Raw genomic sequence first — 19,451 nt, forward strand, 5'->3', positions numbered from 1 at the left:
TAGAGGGTGTCATTTGGTCCCCTTTTTCCTATTTACATAAATCCAAATGAATACATTAAAAACATGTTATAACAAGCTGAATACTAAAGAAATTCACTATTACACAGACTGTAATGATCTCCTAAGTCATGCCTAAAATTAGTTTTCAGTACATAAATTTTATTTTCAGATTCTTTAAAGTAGAAATTAAAAAGTTATGATTGTAATGTTTGAAGTAATTTTTTAAATATTAATGTTTCACCCAAATATTAAAAATTTGAACGAAGTGAAAACAAAAGCCAAATCTAACTAGTCCTGTTGGTACCACTGAAGTGAGATTTCAAAGTAAGGACCTGGTCAAATCCATGTTAACATCTTCTCATTCTGTGCTGAGACTAGCCAGTGTCAAACACTGGGGCCTTACAGAACATTTTAAATTTCAAAAGTTTTATCTTGATGAATTTTAGATTAACTTTCCATCAAAATTCAGATTTCAGAAGTCAAGCTGAAAAACCATAGCTGAATTCCAAAACAAAATGGTTACTACAATTGCCTTATTTGAAAAAAAAAAAATAAGAACATTCATCTACCCTTAGGATAGAATGGAGAAAATGCTGATGTTGAAATTTGTCATAAATCTGAATTTGTATTTATTTTCCTGATCTTTGAGTGACTGGTTGTCAGTTTATGTTATTTTTATTATTATTATGTGGTTCTTGTATTGAATTTTCTGTAAATTGGTGACATAAATGTCTTTCTTAGGATTCATGGCCCAAAGTCAACCATACCAACTTCCTTAAAAGTAGTTTTGTGTCTCTTGAGTTTTGATACTTTTGGAGGATTATTGGATAGCTTCTATGACATACAAAATATGTAATATTTTTAAAGATATTCACCTAAGAGGTACTTTTCCAAAGCTGATGCTTACTTAATTGTAAACTTCCATTAAAATATGTCCTAATCTGCACTTGATTAGCAACACAATAAATTAACACTGCAGCAGAATTTAGGGGCTGATGGTGTTTTATTTGGTCCTATTGTACCAGAGTATACATAGCCCTGTTCAGAAGTTTATGCTTGTCTGATAGATGTGTAGTTAAACCCTGGGCTGCCTCAACGTGTTAATTAAATACCATTGTTGTATTTTTTAATACTTAAGTAATGTTATTGCCAAGATAACATGATTTATTCAAACAAGAGACATGAAAAAGTTTTTTCAATTAAGATCCTAGTGTTTTCAGTTGTTTCCTTCATTTACCTGTTGGATAGCACTACAGAGTTTATCCTGGATGTTTTTAGAATCGGTCTTCAAACTCAGATGATCTCTACAATTAAAGACAGTATTAGCATCACTGCAATTTTTAAATTGGAATTTGTACATATACATTTTATATACGCCATTCTTCAGAGGGTGAAGAAATTTGTTTGCTTATGTAGCCATATGGGGTATGCCTGCACAGCAACTGGGAAGGTGCTTCCCAGAGCAGGTACAGATATGCACTAGCTCTGCTCAAGCTAACACACAAAAACAACAGTATGACTGCAGCATCAAGGACGGGGCATAGGGCTAGCCACCTGAGCCACTCTGCTATTTTTAGTGCACTAGCTCCAGCATAGCTAACATGCATCTCTCTACCCGTGCTGAGAAGCATACTCTCAGCTTCTAAAGACATTTGATTATACCTTCATCTCTGCCCCATGTTCAAGGGCAGAAAGCACCAATCACATGGGAAGAGTCCTAAAGATTGTGTGCTAAGGAAATGAAGATTTCTAGGAAGGAATGTGTCTGTTGTATAGAGTAGAGCAAGTGTGAGGGGACCTTGAAAATGATATGATCCAAGCTATGCTGGTGTGGCTAAATTTTAATTCAATAATTAGTATGAAATCCACAGTATCCTAGACTGCACAATAAACACGTTCATTGTTATGGCTAGGCTCCATAGACTTTTCACAGCAACAGCCACAAAGATATAAAAGTAGATTGTGATTAAGTAATGGCATCAACACATTTTCTTAACGAGAATTTTCTAATTATGCATTTATTTATAAAATTGCAAATGGCCTCTGAACAATACAAAAACTTCAAATAGTGCAGCCTCTCCATGACAGATGTAGTAATTAAAGAAATTTAGTCAGCTGTCTGGACCTGTAAAGTTAATCAAAGTGTAGTCCAGCTCTGAAAAATGATTTCAAAATGGCCTAGTAGGGTTTCATACTTTGGTGTTTCACTAACACCAATTTGTTTCAGGCTGTGAGAATGATAGATTATGTAGTCAGCCACTGTGAAAGAATGTTACAGCTGAAAAGCAAACCAAAAAAATTCTGTTGTACCTAGACACAGTTCTCTATCAAAGGATCTTTGAATACCTATCCTTGATCACACATCTAATTATCTGAGAGGTAAAACTCACAGCCTTAATACAAACTTAACAAAATTTTATAGCCCGTGTACCATTCTTAGAAGTTTTAATAATTATTTTATGACTTTTATGATAATTATTTTTCAAATTAAGATCTACTGTAATAGCTACAAGCTCATCTTAATGTCAGTAATGCATTTACTATAATCAAGAAACCCCTTTGGCAGAAGTAAACAGCTATGTGGTACAAGATAGTGACATATACAAGCAGTGATTTGGATTTGTTTGTATTCCCTCTCTCTCTCATATGCACACTATTTTTAGACATTTGTTTATAGACATTTCTCTGGTAATTCTAACACTTTAGCATCTCAATATCTTCGAACCTATACAAATGTGTTATAATTAGCAATTCTGCTATTACTTTCCTTTTTTGCTAATCTGTTTTTTAAAATAACTTCTATGCCTTGTGTATAGGGTTGCCAGGTAATCGATTTTCGACCAGAACACCCAGTCAAAAAGGGACCCTGGCAGTAGAGCTGTCTGGACAGTTAAAAATCCGGTTGGTAGCACAGCAGGGCTAAGGCAGGCTCCCTACCTGGCTCTTGGTGTCTCCCGGCCAATGGGAGCTGCAGAGGCGGTGCCTGAGGCCGGGGGCAGTGCACACTGTGCAAGCCGCCTGGCTATGCCTTGGAGCTGAGAGACATGTCGCTGCTTACGGGGAGCTGCCCAAAGTAAGCACCACCCAGAATCGCACTCCTCACTCCCTCCTGCGCCCCAACCCCCTGCCCAAGCCCTGAGCCCCCTTCTGGAGCCTGCATCCCATATCCCCTCCCACATCCTAACCCCCTGTCCCAGCTATGAGCTCCCTCCTGCACCCAAACTCCTTCCCGGAGCCCACACCCCATCCCTTGTCCCAACTCAGAGCAACCTCCCGCATCCTGAACCCCTCATTTGTGGCCTCACCCTGGAGCCCACACTCCCAGACCAGAGCCGTCACCCCCCTCATCCCAATCCCCTGCCCCAGCCTAGAGCCCCCTCCCACAACCTGAACCCCTCATTCCCAGCCCCACCCCAGAGCCTGCACACCCAGCTGAAGCCCTCACCCCCCCATCCCCTGCCCCAGCCCGGAGCCTCCTCCCACACCCTGAACTCCAGCCTGGAGCCCACACCCGCAGCCAGAGCCCTCACCCCAACCTGGTAAAAATGAGTGAGTGAGGGTGGGGGAGAGTGAGCAACAGAGGGAGGAAGGATGGAGTGAGTGGGGGGTGGGGCCTCATGGCAGAGCCTTGGGGAAGGGGCAGGGAAGGGGGCAGGGCAAGGGTGTTTAGTTTTGTGCAATTAGAAAGTTTGCTACTTCACAAATAGGGCTGCCAACTCAGTTAGAGCATTCACTTACTTACAAATGTTAATGAATTGTTGGGACATGATTTTAGATACTTATTATAAGACTATTACAAAAAAACTGTTGAAGGAGAAAAGTTGAGCAAATTTGGCAGTGATAATAATATTTATATGGTCCTGTTTTTCTGGGTTCCTTTTGTCAATGAAGATCTAATTTTTAATCATGGCTCTTCCTTCTACAGCTTAGTTTCTTCTTCTTGGACCTTCAAGGAAATAATCAACTTGTGCTTATGACAACTATCCACTGCTATTGAAACAACTGTGATCAAATTCAATATTACAGACTTCTACAGAGAATCAAAAAAAGATGAGAACCACCATTACTGGTCAACCATTTTAAAAAAAAATTATATATATATATATATATATATGAACGGCTTCTTTATTAGCTAGGAGTGCACAAAATGTTGAAGTCTCCAACATGTCAATGAGAGTTTGTATCCAATATATCTGAATGCCCTCCTCATGTGAAAATGTGTCCCTTCAAGAATATATAAAAATAGGAACAGTGAAAGTTTCATTAATGTTCTTCCAAAAATTTTCACCATGTAAAGTTACTAAAATGATAAAATATTTATTTCTTACCTTGTCTTTTCAGAATCACTGGTTTTGTTCTTTAGTTTTCCTTTATTTTGGTGATTCTCTCCTGTTACTAAAAATATCATTTTGAACCAATTGAAGACAACATTCATTTAAAAGGAGACCAACTTGAAAATCACATTTTGTCTGAAAATTTTGTACCTCCAACAGTTACAAATATCTCAGATTAATGTAACTGAAAGAAGTTAATAAAAATATCATTTCTTTCTTTATCCAGTTTGTTTACTTTGGAAATTTACCACCACTTTGTGTACAATTTCTCCCTTGCTAGAAGACCCTTTTAATTAAGAAGAAAAATCCTTATAATTGTTTAAATAAACTTATTTTTTAAACAATCACATATTATAAAGCGGTTATATCAGCAACAAGCTAAAAATTATTTCATTTTGAAAATTCCTGTTGACATTGTCTAATTTTTTGAATGATTAAAATATCAATATGGGCCTTATAATAACGTATTTCATATTATAATTTCAATTTGCTGTATTTAGCCACAATACTTAAAGCATACCTTTCTGAATAGACTCATTCAGTTCAAACGACTGACTTTACATTGAGAGAGAAAAGAAATGGAGAGAATAAACACTCCAGTATATCCAATCTAAATAAATTATTTTCTCTACCTATGCTAGTCCATGCTGTAATGTTCCACAGGTGAGGAGAATACATGACAAAGTTTCTTCCTCTCTATTACATCATATCAGGCAATTGTAAAAGAGATCTTTTTTTCCTGTAAAATTATAATTATTCCACCACAGATTAATTCCAATTTTTTAAAAAGTGATTAATGATTTTGGATGTCAAACTTGAGACACCATAAGTTGGCATGAGTTTCTGCAAGTATTAAATAGAAGACTTTTAAAAATTAAGCACCCCTAGGATGTTTAAAATTTCCCAAAATTACTAGTGACTTAACAATTTTGGCCTAGATTAGCTTTAGGACTGCAGATCTTTGACTCAGACCAATATTAAGCTCTGAGGCTATAAAATGTGCAACTGCTTGAAAGATTCAGAGGATCAATAGCCACAGAAAATTTATTGTTGAACACATCATCGTTGAGCCCGTATCTTAGAAACCCAGTCATCTGTGAGATACTAGGTCAATTAGAACTCTCAGAAGAATTTATTAAACAAATGTCCATCGAGGATACCTATCATTGTCTCTAGTGGAGGTAAGTGATTGAAGTCAAACTCAAATAATTAATTCTAGTACTTCACATATCTTAATATTGTGATGATTACTCAATTGGTTGGTTCCTGTGATAATTTAAAACTATAATTTTAAAGGTTTCAGAGTGGTAGCCATGTTAGTCTGTGTCAGCAAAAACAACATGGAATTCTTGTGGCACCTTAGAGACTAACAAATTTCACTCCCATCTTTTCATGTGCTGTAATATATATATACTGCTTGCTGTATATTTCACTCCATGCAGCTGATGAAGCGGGTTTTAGCCCACGAAAGCTTATGACCAAAAAAATTTGTTAGTCTCTAAGGTGCCACAAGGACTCCCTGTTTTTTTTAATAATAATATAAAATGTATAATGAACATATTATACATTAGTGGCATTTTTATATTAATTTATGACAATTCTGTAGGTAAAAGCACAACATAATGAAAATGCAACAAAATGAAGAAAAACATTTAAAAGTATTTGATTTCTTTTCTGGTCTGCTAAAAATAAGAAGTGAAATCACTGGTTGGAGAAGCATTTTTGCTCAGTTACTTGCCTAAAGATGGAAGGAAATGAAATGTAAGATTGGATGTTTGAATGTGTGTTTATTATTAAGTCAAAATTCAATTTTTAACATTTTTATTTTTGTTTTGAATTTTTAGTAGATTTTAAATGAAAGCTTTACAAGACAGGCAATTATTTTGCTGTTCAACTTTTCACCAGTCCATGATCAGAAGATCTGATTATCTGTGTAAGCAAAATTATGTTTTGGGACTCCTAAATAGACAATTAATAGTTGGCAATGTTCAGTTATAGATTTGGTGAGTGCTGGATTTTGCCAGGGTTCTTCATGACATGCTAAATTATGAAAATCAGCGTTTTCTCCTTAAAAAAAAAAAGATGCTCATTGATCACAACTTGATAGAAAGCTTAGCAAATACAGGGATATACTTTATTCTGACTCACTGAAGTACTCCAGGAGGATTTTTTTTAAATCACTGCTTTAAATTAGGCTGAGACGCTGTAAAATTAATTTGAAAATATGTGCTACTGCAACTTTAGATGAAAATGTATAATGAATATATTATACATTAGTGGCATCTTTTATATGAATGTAATACAAATGCTATAAGTAAAAAAAACCATGAAAATTAAGACTGTGATTCTGCAAATACTTAAACAGGTACACCACTGTATTCACACGAATAGTACCATGGGACTATTTATGTACTTAAAAATTAAACATATGCGTAAGTATTTGCAGCATCAGGGACTAATATGTTTATTAAAAACTTCTTAGTGGCATATCTTTATCACTTTAAAACAGAAATTACCGCAGTGTTAACAATGAAAAGTTATTTAGACTTAATAAAATAATTATCAACTTTAGAATACACAAACCAAAACCTTTTAAAAAATAAGAGCCTAAAGTTAAGATTTCTGTGGGAACTCTGCACTGTGCAGGTTCAAATATTTACTGAATATGACACTTACAAATAATAATGCACAATAGAGTTTCCTCATACTTGTAGCCTGTGGGAAACTAGCAAGTGAGAGCCTGTCTGAAACCCAGTGTTTTAAGTATATCCTCATTTTAGCATTTAAGCGTACAGATTAAATTCTCTTTTCATTATTACACTGGAGTTTTCTTTTAAGGAACTGATATTGCACTCAAGCAAATATTAAAAAACATAACCAAAACCCCATTAAAAAACAGTTTTTGTACCTTTGTCCTGCCATTTGCCTAATCAGTGTGTAATAACCCATCTTCTTCTAATGTTTAAAAAGCATATATAGAAAAGGACACCACAATATTAAGTGCAACACAAACTTAAGTCCAGAAAAGAAAAAAAAATTCCAATTGGTATGATTCTATTTTATCTTCAATGCATTTCATATTTAAAATATAAAAGACAACAATGCTGTAGCTCACGAAAGCTTATGCTCTAATAAATTTGTTAGTCTCTAAGGTGCCACAAGTACTCCTTTTCTTTTTGCGAATACAGACTAACACAGCTGCTACTAATTAAAAGGAAAAAGACTTGCTCCGTTGTGTAATATAAGTCTCCCCTTCCACTGATCATCCTGATCAAGCACTGCTTATCTGAGAGCACTAATACGTACTTTGAATCTCAATTTGCTCTTAAAATACAAAACTACAAAAAAACCTCTGTGGAAGTTTACTTAACATACCCATAGGAGAACATATTCAAATGTAAATGAAAAGCACTTACCCCTGAAACACTTTAAAGCTTTACCAGAAGTAACACTAACTCTGACAGGAAGTGCCATTAGGAATGAACAAAAATATACTACAGAAAGGCAAACACACTCAAAAAAATTCATGTAAACCAAACTGAAAGGAAAAGAAGCCAAATACAAATTAAAAAGAAATGGAAGCACAAGGGTCCTATATAAAATCTCCCACAAGCCACAGCCCTTCACTGAACAAAGAACCCGGAAAAGAATACTCACTGCCTCCACCCACCTAAAATCTGTAACAACCAGACATGCACAGCATAACTCCCTCCTCCCAAATCAAGGCCAACCTAAATATTTCCTCCAAAATCAGTATTAACACAAAGAATATCTTGTACCACAGACAATTACAAAGAAAACAAAAAACAAACAAAAACCCTATAAACTCTAAAGAGCACAGAATGAAAAGCTAGTCACATTTTCCAAGAAATTCATATTAAGTAACAGCAAATCACAGCCCTATTATCTGCTTAGCCTTAGTGTGTTCTCTCTTCCCCAAAAGCTCAATCCTTCACTAGACCCTATTATTTCTTCTGCAACATCTCTAAAACAGGTTAGCCTTTTCTCTCAAGAACACCTGGGTTCATGCCTTGAGCCTCTCTTGCCTCAGCTATTACAAAAGCCTCCTTAACCTTCTTGCTACTCAGATTTTGCCCCTCCAGACTATCCACATACAGCTGTCAATATGATTTTCCTCCTGACCATGATTTTCCCCCTTCACAGATCTCTTTACTGTCTTATAGGATCTTTCTGCATTAAGTCCTTGCAATACTTCACAATTCTATGCCAGCTAACATCCCTTCCCAATAACCCTACTACATCACATCTCTTCACTACACCCAAAGTTGTCTAGACGTGTCCCTTTGTACCTTTTCCCGGCTTCAAAAATACCTTATTTCTTCATAGTACTATACATATATATATATATATATGCTTAATTGTCCTGTGAATCATTCATACTACCAGATCACTCTTCAAAATTACTGTTCTGTCATGTATTGTTTTGTACCCACTTCTGGTTTTAGAGTTCAATCTTGCAAGGTGCTCTTTACTCTGGCCCCAATTCAGCAGAAGCATTTAAGCATGTGTAGTCTCAACAGGACTACTTTTGTGCTTAAGCACTTAAGAAGTTACTCACCTTGTGTTCTTTGAGATGTGTGTCCCTATGGGTGTTCCACTGTAGGTGACTCCTGAGTAGGGTTGCCAACTTTCTATTGGCACAAAACCAACACCCTAGCCCAGCCCCTTCCCCGAGGCCCCGCTGACTACATTCCCCCTCCCTCGGTGGCTCGCTTTCCCCCACCCTCACTCACTTTCACTGGACTGGGGCAGGCGGTTGGGGTGTGGGAGGGGGGTGAGGGCTCTCAATGGGGGTGCAGGCTCCAGGGTGGGGCCAGAAATAAAGGGTTCAGGATGCGGGAGGGGGCTCTGGGCTGGCGCAGGTAGTTGGGGTGCGGGAGGGGGTATGGGCTCTGGGATGGGGCCGGGGATTAGGGGTTTGAAGTGCAGGAGGGGGCTCTGGGTTTGAGGGGCTCAGGACATGGGCTTACCTCTGGCGGCTCCCAGTCAGTGGTGCAAAGGCAGGCTGCCTGTCTGTCCTGGTTCCTTGCTGCACCCCGGAAGCCAACAGCAGGTCCAGCTCCTAGGCAAGGGGAAAAGGGGGGCAGGAGGCTCCACAGCATGAGCTGCTCTCATCCGCAAGCACTCCCCTCCCCCCCCCCCGCCAGCTCCCATGGGCCGGTTCCCGGTCAATGGGAGTGTGGAGAAGGTGCTGGGGCAGTATGCGGAACCCCATGCCCCCCCCACCTAGGAGCCAGACCTGCTGGCCGCTTCTGGGGCACACCATGGTACCCCAGGACAGGTAGGGACTAGCCTGCCTTAGCGCCGCAGCACCACCAACTGGACCTTTAACTGCCCGGTCAGCAGAACTGACCAGAGCCACAAGGGTCCCTTTTTTGACCGGGTGTTCCACTTGAAAACCAGACACCTGGTCACTATACTCCTGAGCAGTATCCACCACTGGAGGCTGGGACTTCGGAGTCATATCTATAGGGCCCTACCAAATTCAAGGTCCATTTTGGCCAATTTCACAGTCAGAGGATTTTAAAAATAATAAATTTCATTATTTCAGTTATTTAAATCTGAAATTTCATGGTGTTATAATTGTAGGGATTCTGACACAAAAAGAAGTTGTGGGGGGTCTCAAAGTTGCTGTAGGGGGAGTTGCGGTACTGCTACCCTTACTTCTGCCCTGCTGCTGATGGTAGCACTGCCTTCAGAACTGGGCAGCTGGAGAGCAGTGGCTGTTAGCCGGGATACCAGCTCTGAAGGCCCCCAGTCAGCAGCCACCACTCTCCGACCACTCAGATCTGAAGGCAGCAGCGCAAAAGTAAGGGTGGCATGGTATTGCTATTCTTATTTCTGTGCTGCTGCTGGCAGGCTGTTGCCTTTAGAGCTGGGCACCTGGCCAACAGCCGCCCACTCTCTGGCCACCCAGCTCTGAAGGCAACGCAGAAGTAAGGGTGGCAATACCGCAACCCCCATGCAACTCCCTTTTGGATCAGGACCCTCAATTTGAAAAATGCTGTATAGTATAGGGTAAAAGCAAACAGAAGAACAGATTTCACGGTCCATGACATGTTTTTCATTGCCATGAATTTGGTAGGGCCCTACATATCTGATATGGATGACAGAACTGTGGTGCCGAATTGGGAGTCTGTAGCCAAATCCCCCAAGATGTGTTCACCAGAAGTATGAGCAGATGCCCAGATAGTTGCTTTGCAGATCTCTGATTAGGGATACCCTTGGAGAATGCAAGAGAATGAGAGAACGTTGGAGAATGGACCAGGAGACTGACCTCATGCAGTTCGTATGTATTGACGATGGGGGCATTTCCCAAAACAACTGATAGAAGAGCTTGAAGCAGCCAGAGACCCACTTGGAGAGTTGCTGAGTTGAAACAGCTGCACCTTTTGATCTATCCGCAAGGGAGAGGAATAGTCTCGGGGATTTTCTAAAGGCCTTTGCTCTGTCCCTTCTCACATTAACCGTATGGAGGATGGTCTCTGTTATCCATGTGTCATCATCATCATCATGTTCCTATTACGGCTTTGGTGTTTAGGGCAGTGACGAAGCTCCTCCACTCCTGTCTGTTTCTGGAAAGTCTTTCAATGGTTCCCCAGCTGTGCCCCAGGCTTTCAGCTCGGCTTCCACAGCTTTTCACCATGTTGTTTTGGGGCGGCCTCGTTTCCACTTGCCTTCAGGTGTCCATCTTATTGCTATTCTGGTGATGGAATCAGTTTCCATCCAAAGCACATGACTGATCCATCTCCAACGCCTCCTGGCAATGATGGTGCTCAGATCCTCTTGGCTGCACTGTATCCATAGATCTTGGTTTGAGATTGTTCTGGGCCAAAAGGTACGGAGGATTTTTCTGAGGCAGTTTGTATGGAACGAAGACAGTTTGGACATGTCATACTTCCTGATTCTCCAGCATTCTGCACTATAAATATTCTGCACTATAGTGTTGAAAGTACGCAGCTCTGATAAATCTTGAGTTTGGTTTTGGTGTTGTATTTTGATGATTTCCAGACTGTATTTAAGCTCCTGAAGGTGTTCCTGGCTTTACTGATTTTGTTCCGGACATCTGGCTTGTTCCACCGTCCTGGCTGATGGTGCTGCCCAAGTATGTGAATATTTCTACATTGGTAAGAACATAATCCTCTATCCATACTGGTAATGGTGAGGCAATATTAAAGGTCATGATATCTACCTTACTGCAGTTGATTTTCAGTCCAATTTGCTGGCTGAATGTGTTGAGTCAAATTGTTTTTTCTTGTATATGGTGTTGGGTATGTGATAGAAGAGAGACATCATCTGCGAAGTCCAAGTCTTCAAGGGATGAGAAGAGTGTCCATTTAATGCCTCTGGCATGTCTTCTGTTGTATGCTGCATTACCCAGTCAATGGCAACGTTGAAGAGGATTGCAGATATATGACACGCCCCTGACCTACTCCTGTTTTGAGTTCAAAACTGAGCTCACTGTAATCAACACTGCATGTAAAGTTGAAATAGAAGCTTTTGATGACGTTGATTATATGGAAAAGAATTCCATATGCCCGCAGAATGCACCATAGGCTAGTCCTCTGAATGCTATCAAAAGCCTTCTCAAAGGCTATGAAATTTATGTAGAGTTGCCATTGCCATTCTAAGCACTGTTCTATTATGTTTCGCAGAGTGAAGATCTGGTCTGTGCATCCACGCCCTTTCAGAAAATCAGCTTGCTCTTTTCTGAGAACGCTATCAACTGCCTCTGATATACGCTGGACTATGATCTTACACAATACTTTGCTTGGCACAGATAAAAGTGTGATACCACGCCAGTTATTACAATTACTGAGAGTTTCTTTCTTTGGTATCTTCACTATCACCCCATTGGTCCACTCATCTGGCACTTTTTCCCTTTCCCAGACTGATGTAAATAGAGGGGCCAGGATAGGTCCTGCTAATTTAGAATTCATCTTGAACAATTCTGCATTCAAGTTATCCTTGCCAGAAGCTTTCCCATTTTTTAAGGATTTGACGGCTTGAATGATCTCTTCCTTAGTTGGAGTGTCTCTGCTGATATCAAGATCTTCTTCTGCCTCCTGGATGTTTGCTTCCTATTTAGGTGGCTCCCTGTTTAGCAATTCTTTGAAATGCTCTGTCCAACACATTTCTTGATCTTTTTCAGTTGTTAGTAGGTGTCCTTGTTTGTTCCTGATGAGAATGTTTGTTGGTGTCTGCCGTTTACCACTGATCAGCTGTGTCATTTTGTAGATGGTTCCTTGTTCACCACGAGCAGCTGCATTCTCTGCTTGTGTTATCAGATCATCAATAGAATGCCGTTTGTCCGCTCTCACAAGGCGTTTGACCTCACGGTGTGCATTGCTATACTACTCGTGGTATTTGTCCTTTAACTTCTGGGATTTTGTGTCTAAAACTTTTTTCTTCATCCATGTGTAGTTTAGGGTAAAATGTTGGAAGCTGAATAAGTTGGTTCATGTGAAAAGCAGAAGACACTTTAGGGGTGAACTTCAGATGCAACTTGAGTGTGACCTTGTCTGGAAAAAATATCATGAAAGGAGGTTGAGCCATCTGTTAGGGTGCTTCTGACATAAGTCTGGTAACCTGAAGTCCTACATCTGCTAGAGGATTTGGGGAGCAGAGTTCTGTTAGCATCAGGCTGGGAAAACTGCTTAATTGTGACTATCATTGGGGACTTAGGTAAACTGGTCTTTCGTCAAATCATGTAAAAGAAAAAGTACACAAAGAACAACATGACACAGATGTATGTTGCCCTGAATCATGGATGCCCCCGCAAGAGTCTCAGCGAGAAGTTAATAATTATCAGTAGTGTCAACCTCAAACAGTGCCTGTTCTCAGTTGTCCCTCACAGAACTATCGTAGGACATATTAATTACATAATGCCAGCTAGGCATAATTTGGGGACATGTGGCACCTCTGTGCAAGAAAGATATAAGGTCTAGAAAAGAAAGGCATCAGTAGAGGAGGAGGAGGAGGGCAGGGCTGGATTAACTCTCCTGTGGGCCCGGGGCTATTAGATTTTGAGAGGCCCCTTTACACAAGTCTTTTTCCTGGGAGGAACTTTGGTGCAGGAGGGGACTGGGGCAGGGGATTGGAGTGTAGGAGGGGGTGCGGGGTTTAGGAGGCAGTTTGGGTGCAGAAGGGGGCTCCAGGCTGGGGCAGGGATGCAGGAGAGAGTGCGAGGTGTAGGCTGTGGCCGGGAGGCACTTACCACAGGCAGCTCCTGGCCAAAGGTGCAGCAGGGCTCAAGCTGCCTGCCTGCCTGCCATAGCCCCACGCTGCTTCCAGAAGTGGCTGGCTGCTAGCATGTCTCTGCGGCCCCTGGGGGGAGAGGGGCAGTGGGTCTCCATGCGCCGCACCCATAGCTCCCATTGGCCGGTTCTGGACGATTTCAAACACCACTTGTCGGAGGTTATCTGTTCCCAGATGCTGTAAAATGGGGAGAGGCCATCTCTGAAAGGAGGAGAGGGATTTCCCAGTGTGTGGTAGTAGAGAGAGTGTTCTATGGGCACCTAGACCAACTCGTCAAAACTACCATTTTGATATTGATGGCTGTGACAAAGTAGTTTGTGGTCCTGACTGCTTCCGCTTAGGGAACCTCAATTTCTTCCTTTGAGGTTCATAGGGCCTCTGTGATTGATACTGAGGCATATATTGCGATGAACTTAAATTGTGGCGGAGGGCTATGCTTCCTCTTCTAGGCTGGAGTGTAAATTCCCAGTGAGCGGAGGGTCACCGAAGAATCCTTCTGTATGTGAACGGATGCATCCGTCTTCTCAGTGAACAGCCTCATTCCCTCACAGGAGAGGTCCTCCACTGTCTCCTGGAACTCTTTGGGGAAACTTGATGACTGCAGCCACGAAGCCCTTCTCATAACCACCGCAGTGGAAATCAGGCATGCTGCCGTACCTGCTGCATTTAGAGCGGATTGGAGGAACGTCTTCGCTACCAGTTGGCCCTCTCTGATTATGGCTGATAATTGGTCTTTATAAGAATCTGGCAGCGGATCAATAAAAGAATTTAACTTCATGTAATTCTGGTAGAACTTGGCTAATAAAAAGCCTGGTAGTTAGCCACCCATAACTGCAGAGAGGAAGATGAGTATACTTTCCTGCCGAACAGGTCTAAGTATTTTCTGTCCCGCTCAGATGGAGTGGACCTTGATTTGTACTGGAGGCCCCTAGAACTAACTGCATCCACTATAATAGAATTCAGAGGCAGGTGAGAAAACAGTAACTCTGTGCCCTTTGCCAGCATAGTACTTTTTGTCCACCCACTTATACATTGGCAGGATGGAGGTTGGGGTCTGTCATACGATTCTGGCAGAGTATGGAAGCACCTCATTTACAGGGAGCGCACTTAGGCAGAGGTGGAAGTATGTAGAATATCTACCAGTTTGTGGTTCAGTCACCTCGTGTAGTTGAATTTGTAGGGCTTCTGCAACACCCTGGGCCAATCCTGCAATGACTTGAAGTCACCCGCCATGGATGGCAGAGGAGGCATCACCGCCTGATCAGTTGAGGAGAACGATACACAGGCTTGAAGGGTGCCCTCTCTTTCTGCCTGAAGGCTCGATTTTCTCCATCAGTTGTACAGCAGGTTCTGTGGTCCTTGATGCTGCTGCTGAAGGAGGGTATCTCCTAGATTGCTGTATCACACCGGGACCCTGGAGGTTTTCTGTCTCTGGGCTGGTCCCAGTATGGCCACTGGAGGTAGCAGGCTGGCAGCTGATACCGGGGCTGCCCATACAGTGGAGGTTGAGGGGCTGGCAGGCGGTATACCTGTTGCCCATGCTGGAGTTGAGGCCAATATGGTGGGTATGAGGAGCACTGGGAAACCAGGTCCTCTTGCTAACTCTTCAGTTCCTCTGAGGAGAAGAGCAGTGCATGGCACGGAGAGGCCATCGCTTCCAATGCCCTGGGGGAGCTCGGTACTGGGGCTCTGGTGCAGAGTATGGGTGAGTCAGGTACATCAGATACGGAGAGGTCAGATGCAAACCAGAATTCTGTCAGGGCAGGGAGCGTTGGTGCCAGTAGTTGTTGTTGCTGATTGGCTTGTACTGATGGAGACAGCAACGTGGGCCTGACCAAATGGTCCGCCCGTGCCACGTGCACCAGTGTTGGTGCTGTTGACGTGACAATGTGGCCTTCCCTAGGGTGGACTTTTTATGTTTTTCACACCCTCTTGGTAACAGAGCTTCCTTGCCCATGCTCATTGGGCTGACTGACTTGCTCTGTCGGCTCAGTACCTAGTGAGCCTTGAGTAGTCAGTCTACTCAGCGTTGATGCCGATAGTACCAATGATAAGGATGGAGTCGAGGAACATTTCCAGCTCAATCTAGGTTCGCTGTGGGGATTCAGACCTTTTCTTAAAGGTTTTGTGTGAGTGGCTCATCTCCTTGGAATCATCTGCCTTTGACATAAAAGGTTGCAGTAACAGCTCTCACCGGGACTCCGGGGGTGGAAGGGCTGACTCTGTGAGCAGACGTTTAAGCTTCAATTCTCTGTCCTTCTTGGACTTGGGTTTTAGCTGCTGGCATCAATCACACTTTTGTGTATTGTGCTGTTCCCCCAAGCAGCAAACGCATTGCAAGTGTCCCTCTGTTACCGGGATGGATTCCTTGCAGGTCGGACACTCCTTGAAGCCTGGAGAGTCAGGCATAACCTGGTCCAGGAGGTCCCGAGATTGGCGGGAGGCAAATCCTTTCTTCTTTTCTTTTTCACCTTTTTTTTTTTTTTTTGGGCACAGCCAACTGAAAAACCAAAGGTACTTGAAGAAAAAAAAGCTTCAAGTGAGGCTAAATTTGCAAATCCACGGAGCCTTAATGATCCATAAACAGATAGCTCTCAACTCCGTCTCTAGCCAGGAGTGGTTGAGAAGGAACTGAGAGGGAAATGCCCGTGCATGTTGGCTAGCCTCGTGGCAAGCGAGGAGCTGCACGGGCGGGATGGACTGCTATCGAAATTCTCCGATCCACAGCACAGGGATGCACGCAAACCTATAGTGAAGCACACATAGGGACACTACTTAAAGAAGCGGCATGTATTTAACTTTTGCGTGGTCAGGCTACAGGGCCCAGTGCCTTGCAGGAACAAGCCCTCAGATTGTAAACACACACTTCACTCAGCAACCAGGAATGTCTGCAACTCTATATAACCATTTTAAACAAGAACAAGTTCTGAATGCAAAGAGTAACTCTCATGCCTCCTCAACCACTTACAACTGTTACCAGGAAATATCAACATTGTTAACTACATTTAGGAAAGGCACACTCTTTTTGAAGAGGACAATTACATAACTCTTAAAATCTCCATCTTTGGCACAGAAACAGAAGCCCCATCCCCACACGCCCCTGAGATGGGGATGATCCTCTATCAAAAGATTTTTTTTTTTGGTCCAAGAAACAAGTTCTTATCCAAAAATTGATGGAATTTATAAGGAATGGATAGTGACTGCTAGCGTGTATAGGGCCAATAGCTAGAGAGCTATGTGATCTCTACACACTATATCCCTTGATTGTTTAACTTCTAATTTATACCAAATGGAAGCCAGATTTCCCCAAAATACATATAATTATAAGAGGAAACATTCCTGGACCTCAAAATAGCCAGCTACTGACAGTTATGTGAACATCCTCTATTCCTCAATTTCTCTACTTTTTCCTCCACCTATGTGGAGTGTCTTTATTCCGACATTACTCTCCGTTTAGTAACCTGCCTCATTCCAATATACAGAAAAAAAGAGTTTAGTGGAGCTATGCTTCAGTGTTTACAGTTACTTGCCACATAAAACAATGAACTGCCACATAAAACAATGAATCGTACCTTTTTATATAGTCTAAACTCAAAAACAACTAAGAGTTGGGGAGTAGGGTGGGGGGGGGCATGGAAACCACTACAGCTTTAAGTGCTTTTTCTCCCCAATTACAATTTTTCTTTTTAAATATGTTGAGCTTTGATTTTGGTATTAATTAGTAAACTATGTATCTTGAAATCATTATGTACCTTAAAGTTATACATGCACACTAAGAAAAATGGTGCATTCTAATCTTGGACCAAACATAACAACAGCAGCTATACTGGGTCAGACCAAAGGTCCATCTAGCCCAATATCCTGTCTTCCAGCAGTGGCCAATGCCAGGTTTTCAGAGCAGTGGTTCTCAACCATGGGTAAATGTATCCATAGGGGTATGCAGTTGTCTTCCAGGGGGTACGTCAACTCATCTAGATACTTGCCTAATTTTACAACAGGCTACAGAAAAAGCACTACTGAAGTCAGTACAAACTAAAATTTCATACAGACAATGACTTGTTTATATTGCTCTATATATTATACACTGAAATGTATTTGTATTCTAATTGATGTATTTTATAATTATATGGTAAAAATGAGAAAGTAAGCAATTTTTCAGTAATAGTGTGCTGTGACACTTTTGTATTTTTATGTCTGATTTTGTAAGCAAGTAGTTTTTAAGTGAGGTGAAACCTGGGAGTACACAAGACAAATCAGAATTCTGAAAAATGTACAGTAGTCTAAAAAGGTTGAGAACCACTGCTTCAGAAGGAATGAACAGAACAGGTAATCACTAAGTGACCCATCTCCTGTCCAAAGGCATAGTCTAACCTGCTGCTATTGCCTGACTCATATACGTTGGTCTGTTAGTTCCACTTTCAATTCCAAATGCATACTGATGAGTAAGATTTAATTAACAATGGATGAATAAAACAGGAAGGGGACAGCTGGATAAGAGAAGAGCAATATGACAATTGAAGGGGGGAAAATATAAGACAAATGACAGTTTACTGAGATTTTGGTATACAGTATTTTCAAGTCTGCTTGACTGTGACACAGTTATTTAAGCGGTGGAAAGAAGACACACCCCCTAAGTTAAATTTCCATTACATTTAGAGCTAACTCAGTCAATTAAAAATTAACTCACCTGATGAAAGTGCTGAAGACCAGTCTTTATTTTTTGCACTTATAGCATCAGTAGTCACCTAACAACAAATAAACAAACTTGATTTTTCACAGAAAACATATATTATATAAATATTAAGTTCCAATGACATATTAGAACTATGTTTATGTTACAGATAACTATAAATATTATCTGAATAAAATATTAAAAATAGGTTATGGTATCAATAGTTAAAGAACTAAAATAGGGACAAATTTCTCTTAAAAAAAGTAAAATTAGAAGTGATCAACTTTGGTGAGTAAAAGTAACTCACTTATGTTCTCATTCACTGTAAATACATTAGACTGGAGTACCCAACATGGTATCTCCAGACACAATGGTGCCCATCGGGGCAGTTGTATGCGGCCGCAGGACATTGCACCACCAAAATGCCGCCGCCGAGCGCAGCCACCTGAGAACCGCCTGCCGAAGTGCAGCCGAGAACTCACTAATGTCCATGGGGCACCACATATCTATACAGTCAATCCATATGGAAGAGTTTGCAGGATCAGGACCTAAATATTTGTTCCAATATCATAACCTTCATCCACCCCTTCCACTCTACCAGTGAACCAGCCTCAAAGCCCAGTTCATCTGTTTCTCCCACAAGTATCTCTATGACTTCCTTTGTCATGCTTTTCTTACTGTAGTCTGCCAGGCCACTAACCTCACTTTATCTAAGTACTGCTTCTTCTATGCCAACAATAAGTGAATAAATAATGTCAATTTCTTTTTTTTTTAATTAAAAAGCTTAATGGACAGACCATTGTCATGATTGCATATAATATTGACAAGAATTAAAAAATATAAAAAACTTTGTAAAAACATTTTCACTTGCTATGGGCAAACATTCCCCAACTCAAAACCACAAAAACAAGGAAAGCAAAGGTAAAGCCATACATCTATTCACATCAATTTCTCATACATATTTACCCTCTTTGAAACCCCACACTATCTCTACTGTAAGCAAATCAAAAATTATCAAAAATTATCAAAGTGACATCCAGACAATCTTAACTCTGCCTCATGAGAGATGGCAATGATTCTGTGGAAGGATTCTCTTTTCTAGTTTGTGATTTTGTTTTGGGAGCCATTTGCCCTTTGGAACCTTTATCATTTTTAAGATTTCTGTT

The 19,451-nt window shown here is 41.1% G+C and overlaps 1 protein-coding gene across 22 annotated transcripts in view; it reads right to left on the bottom strand.

Annotated features, from left to right (window-relative positions):
• TTC3 (tetratricopeptide repeat domain 3) overlaps nt 1-19,451 on the bottom strand; it is a 148,014-nt gene that overhangs the window by 74,301 nt on the left and 54,262 nt on the right. For 14 of the 22 annotated variants that reach the window (XR_006278693.1, XR_006278695.1, XM_038387967.2 and 11 more), the window contains 3 exons: nt 18,301-18,358; nt 4,329-4,395; nt 1,238-1,304 (listed from right to left, as the gene is read on the bottom strand). Coding sequence is in view for 20 of the 22 variants with exons in the window: in XM_038387967.2 (XP_038243895.1) it covers nt 1,238-1,304; nt 4,329-4,395; nt 18,301-18,358 (192 nt within the window). In the remaining 2 variants the exon portion in view is untranslated. Of the gene's footprint in view, nt 1-1,237; nt 1,305-4,328; nt 4,396-7,750; nt 8,006-18,300; nt 18,359-19,451 lie in introns of those variants that run through there. The other 8 variants (XM_043507493.1, XM_043507499.1, XM_043507504.1 and 5 more) reach the window with 2 other exon arrangements.

Source organism: Dermochelys coriacea, chromosome 1 (assembly GCF_009764565.3).
Source record: "Dermochelys coriacea isolate rDerCor1 chromosome 1, rDerCor1.pri.v4, whole genome shotgun sequence".
NCBI lineage: Eukaryota > Metazoa > Chordata > Testudines > Dermochelyidae > Dermochelys > Dermochelys coriacea.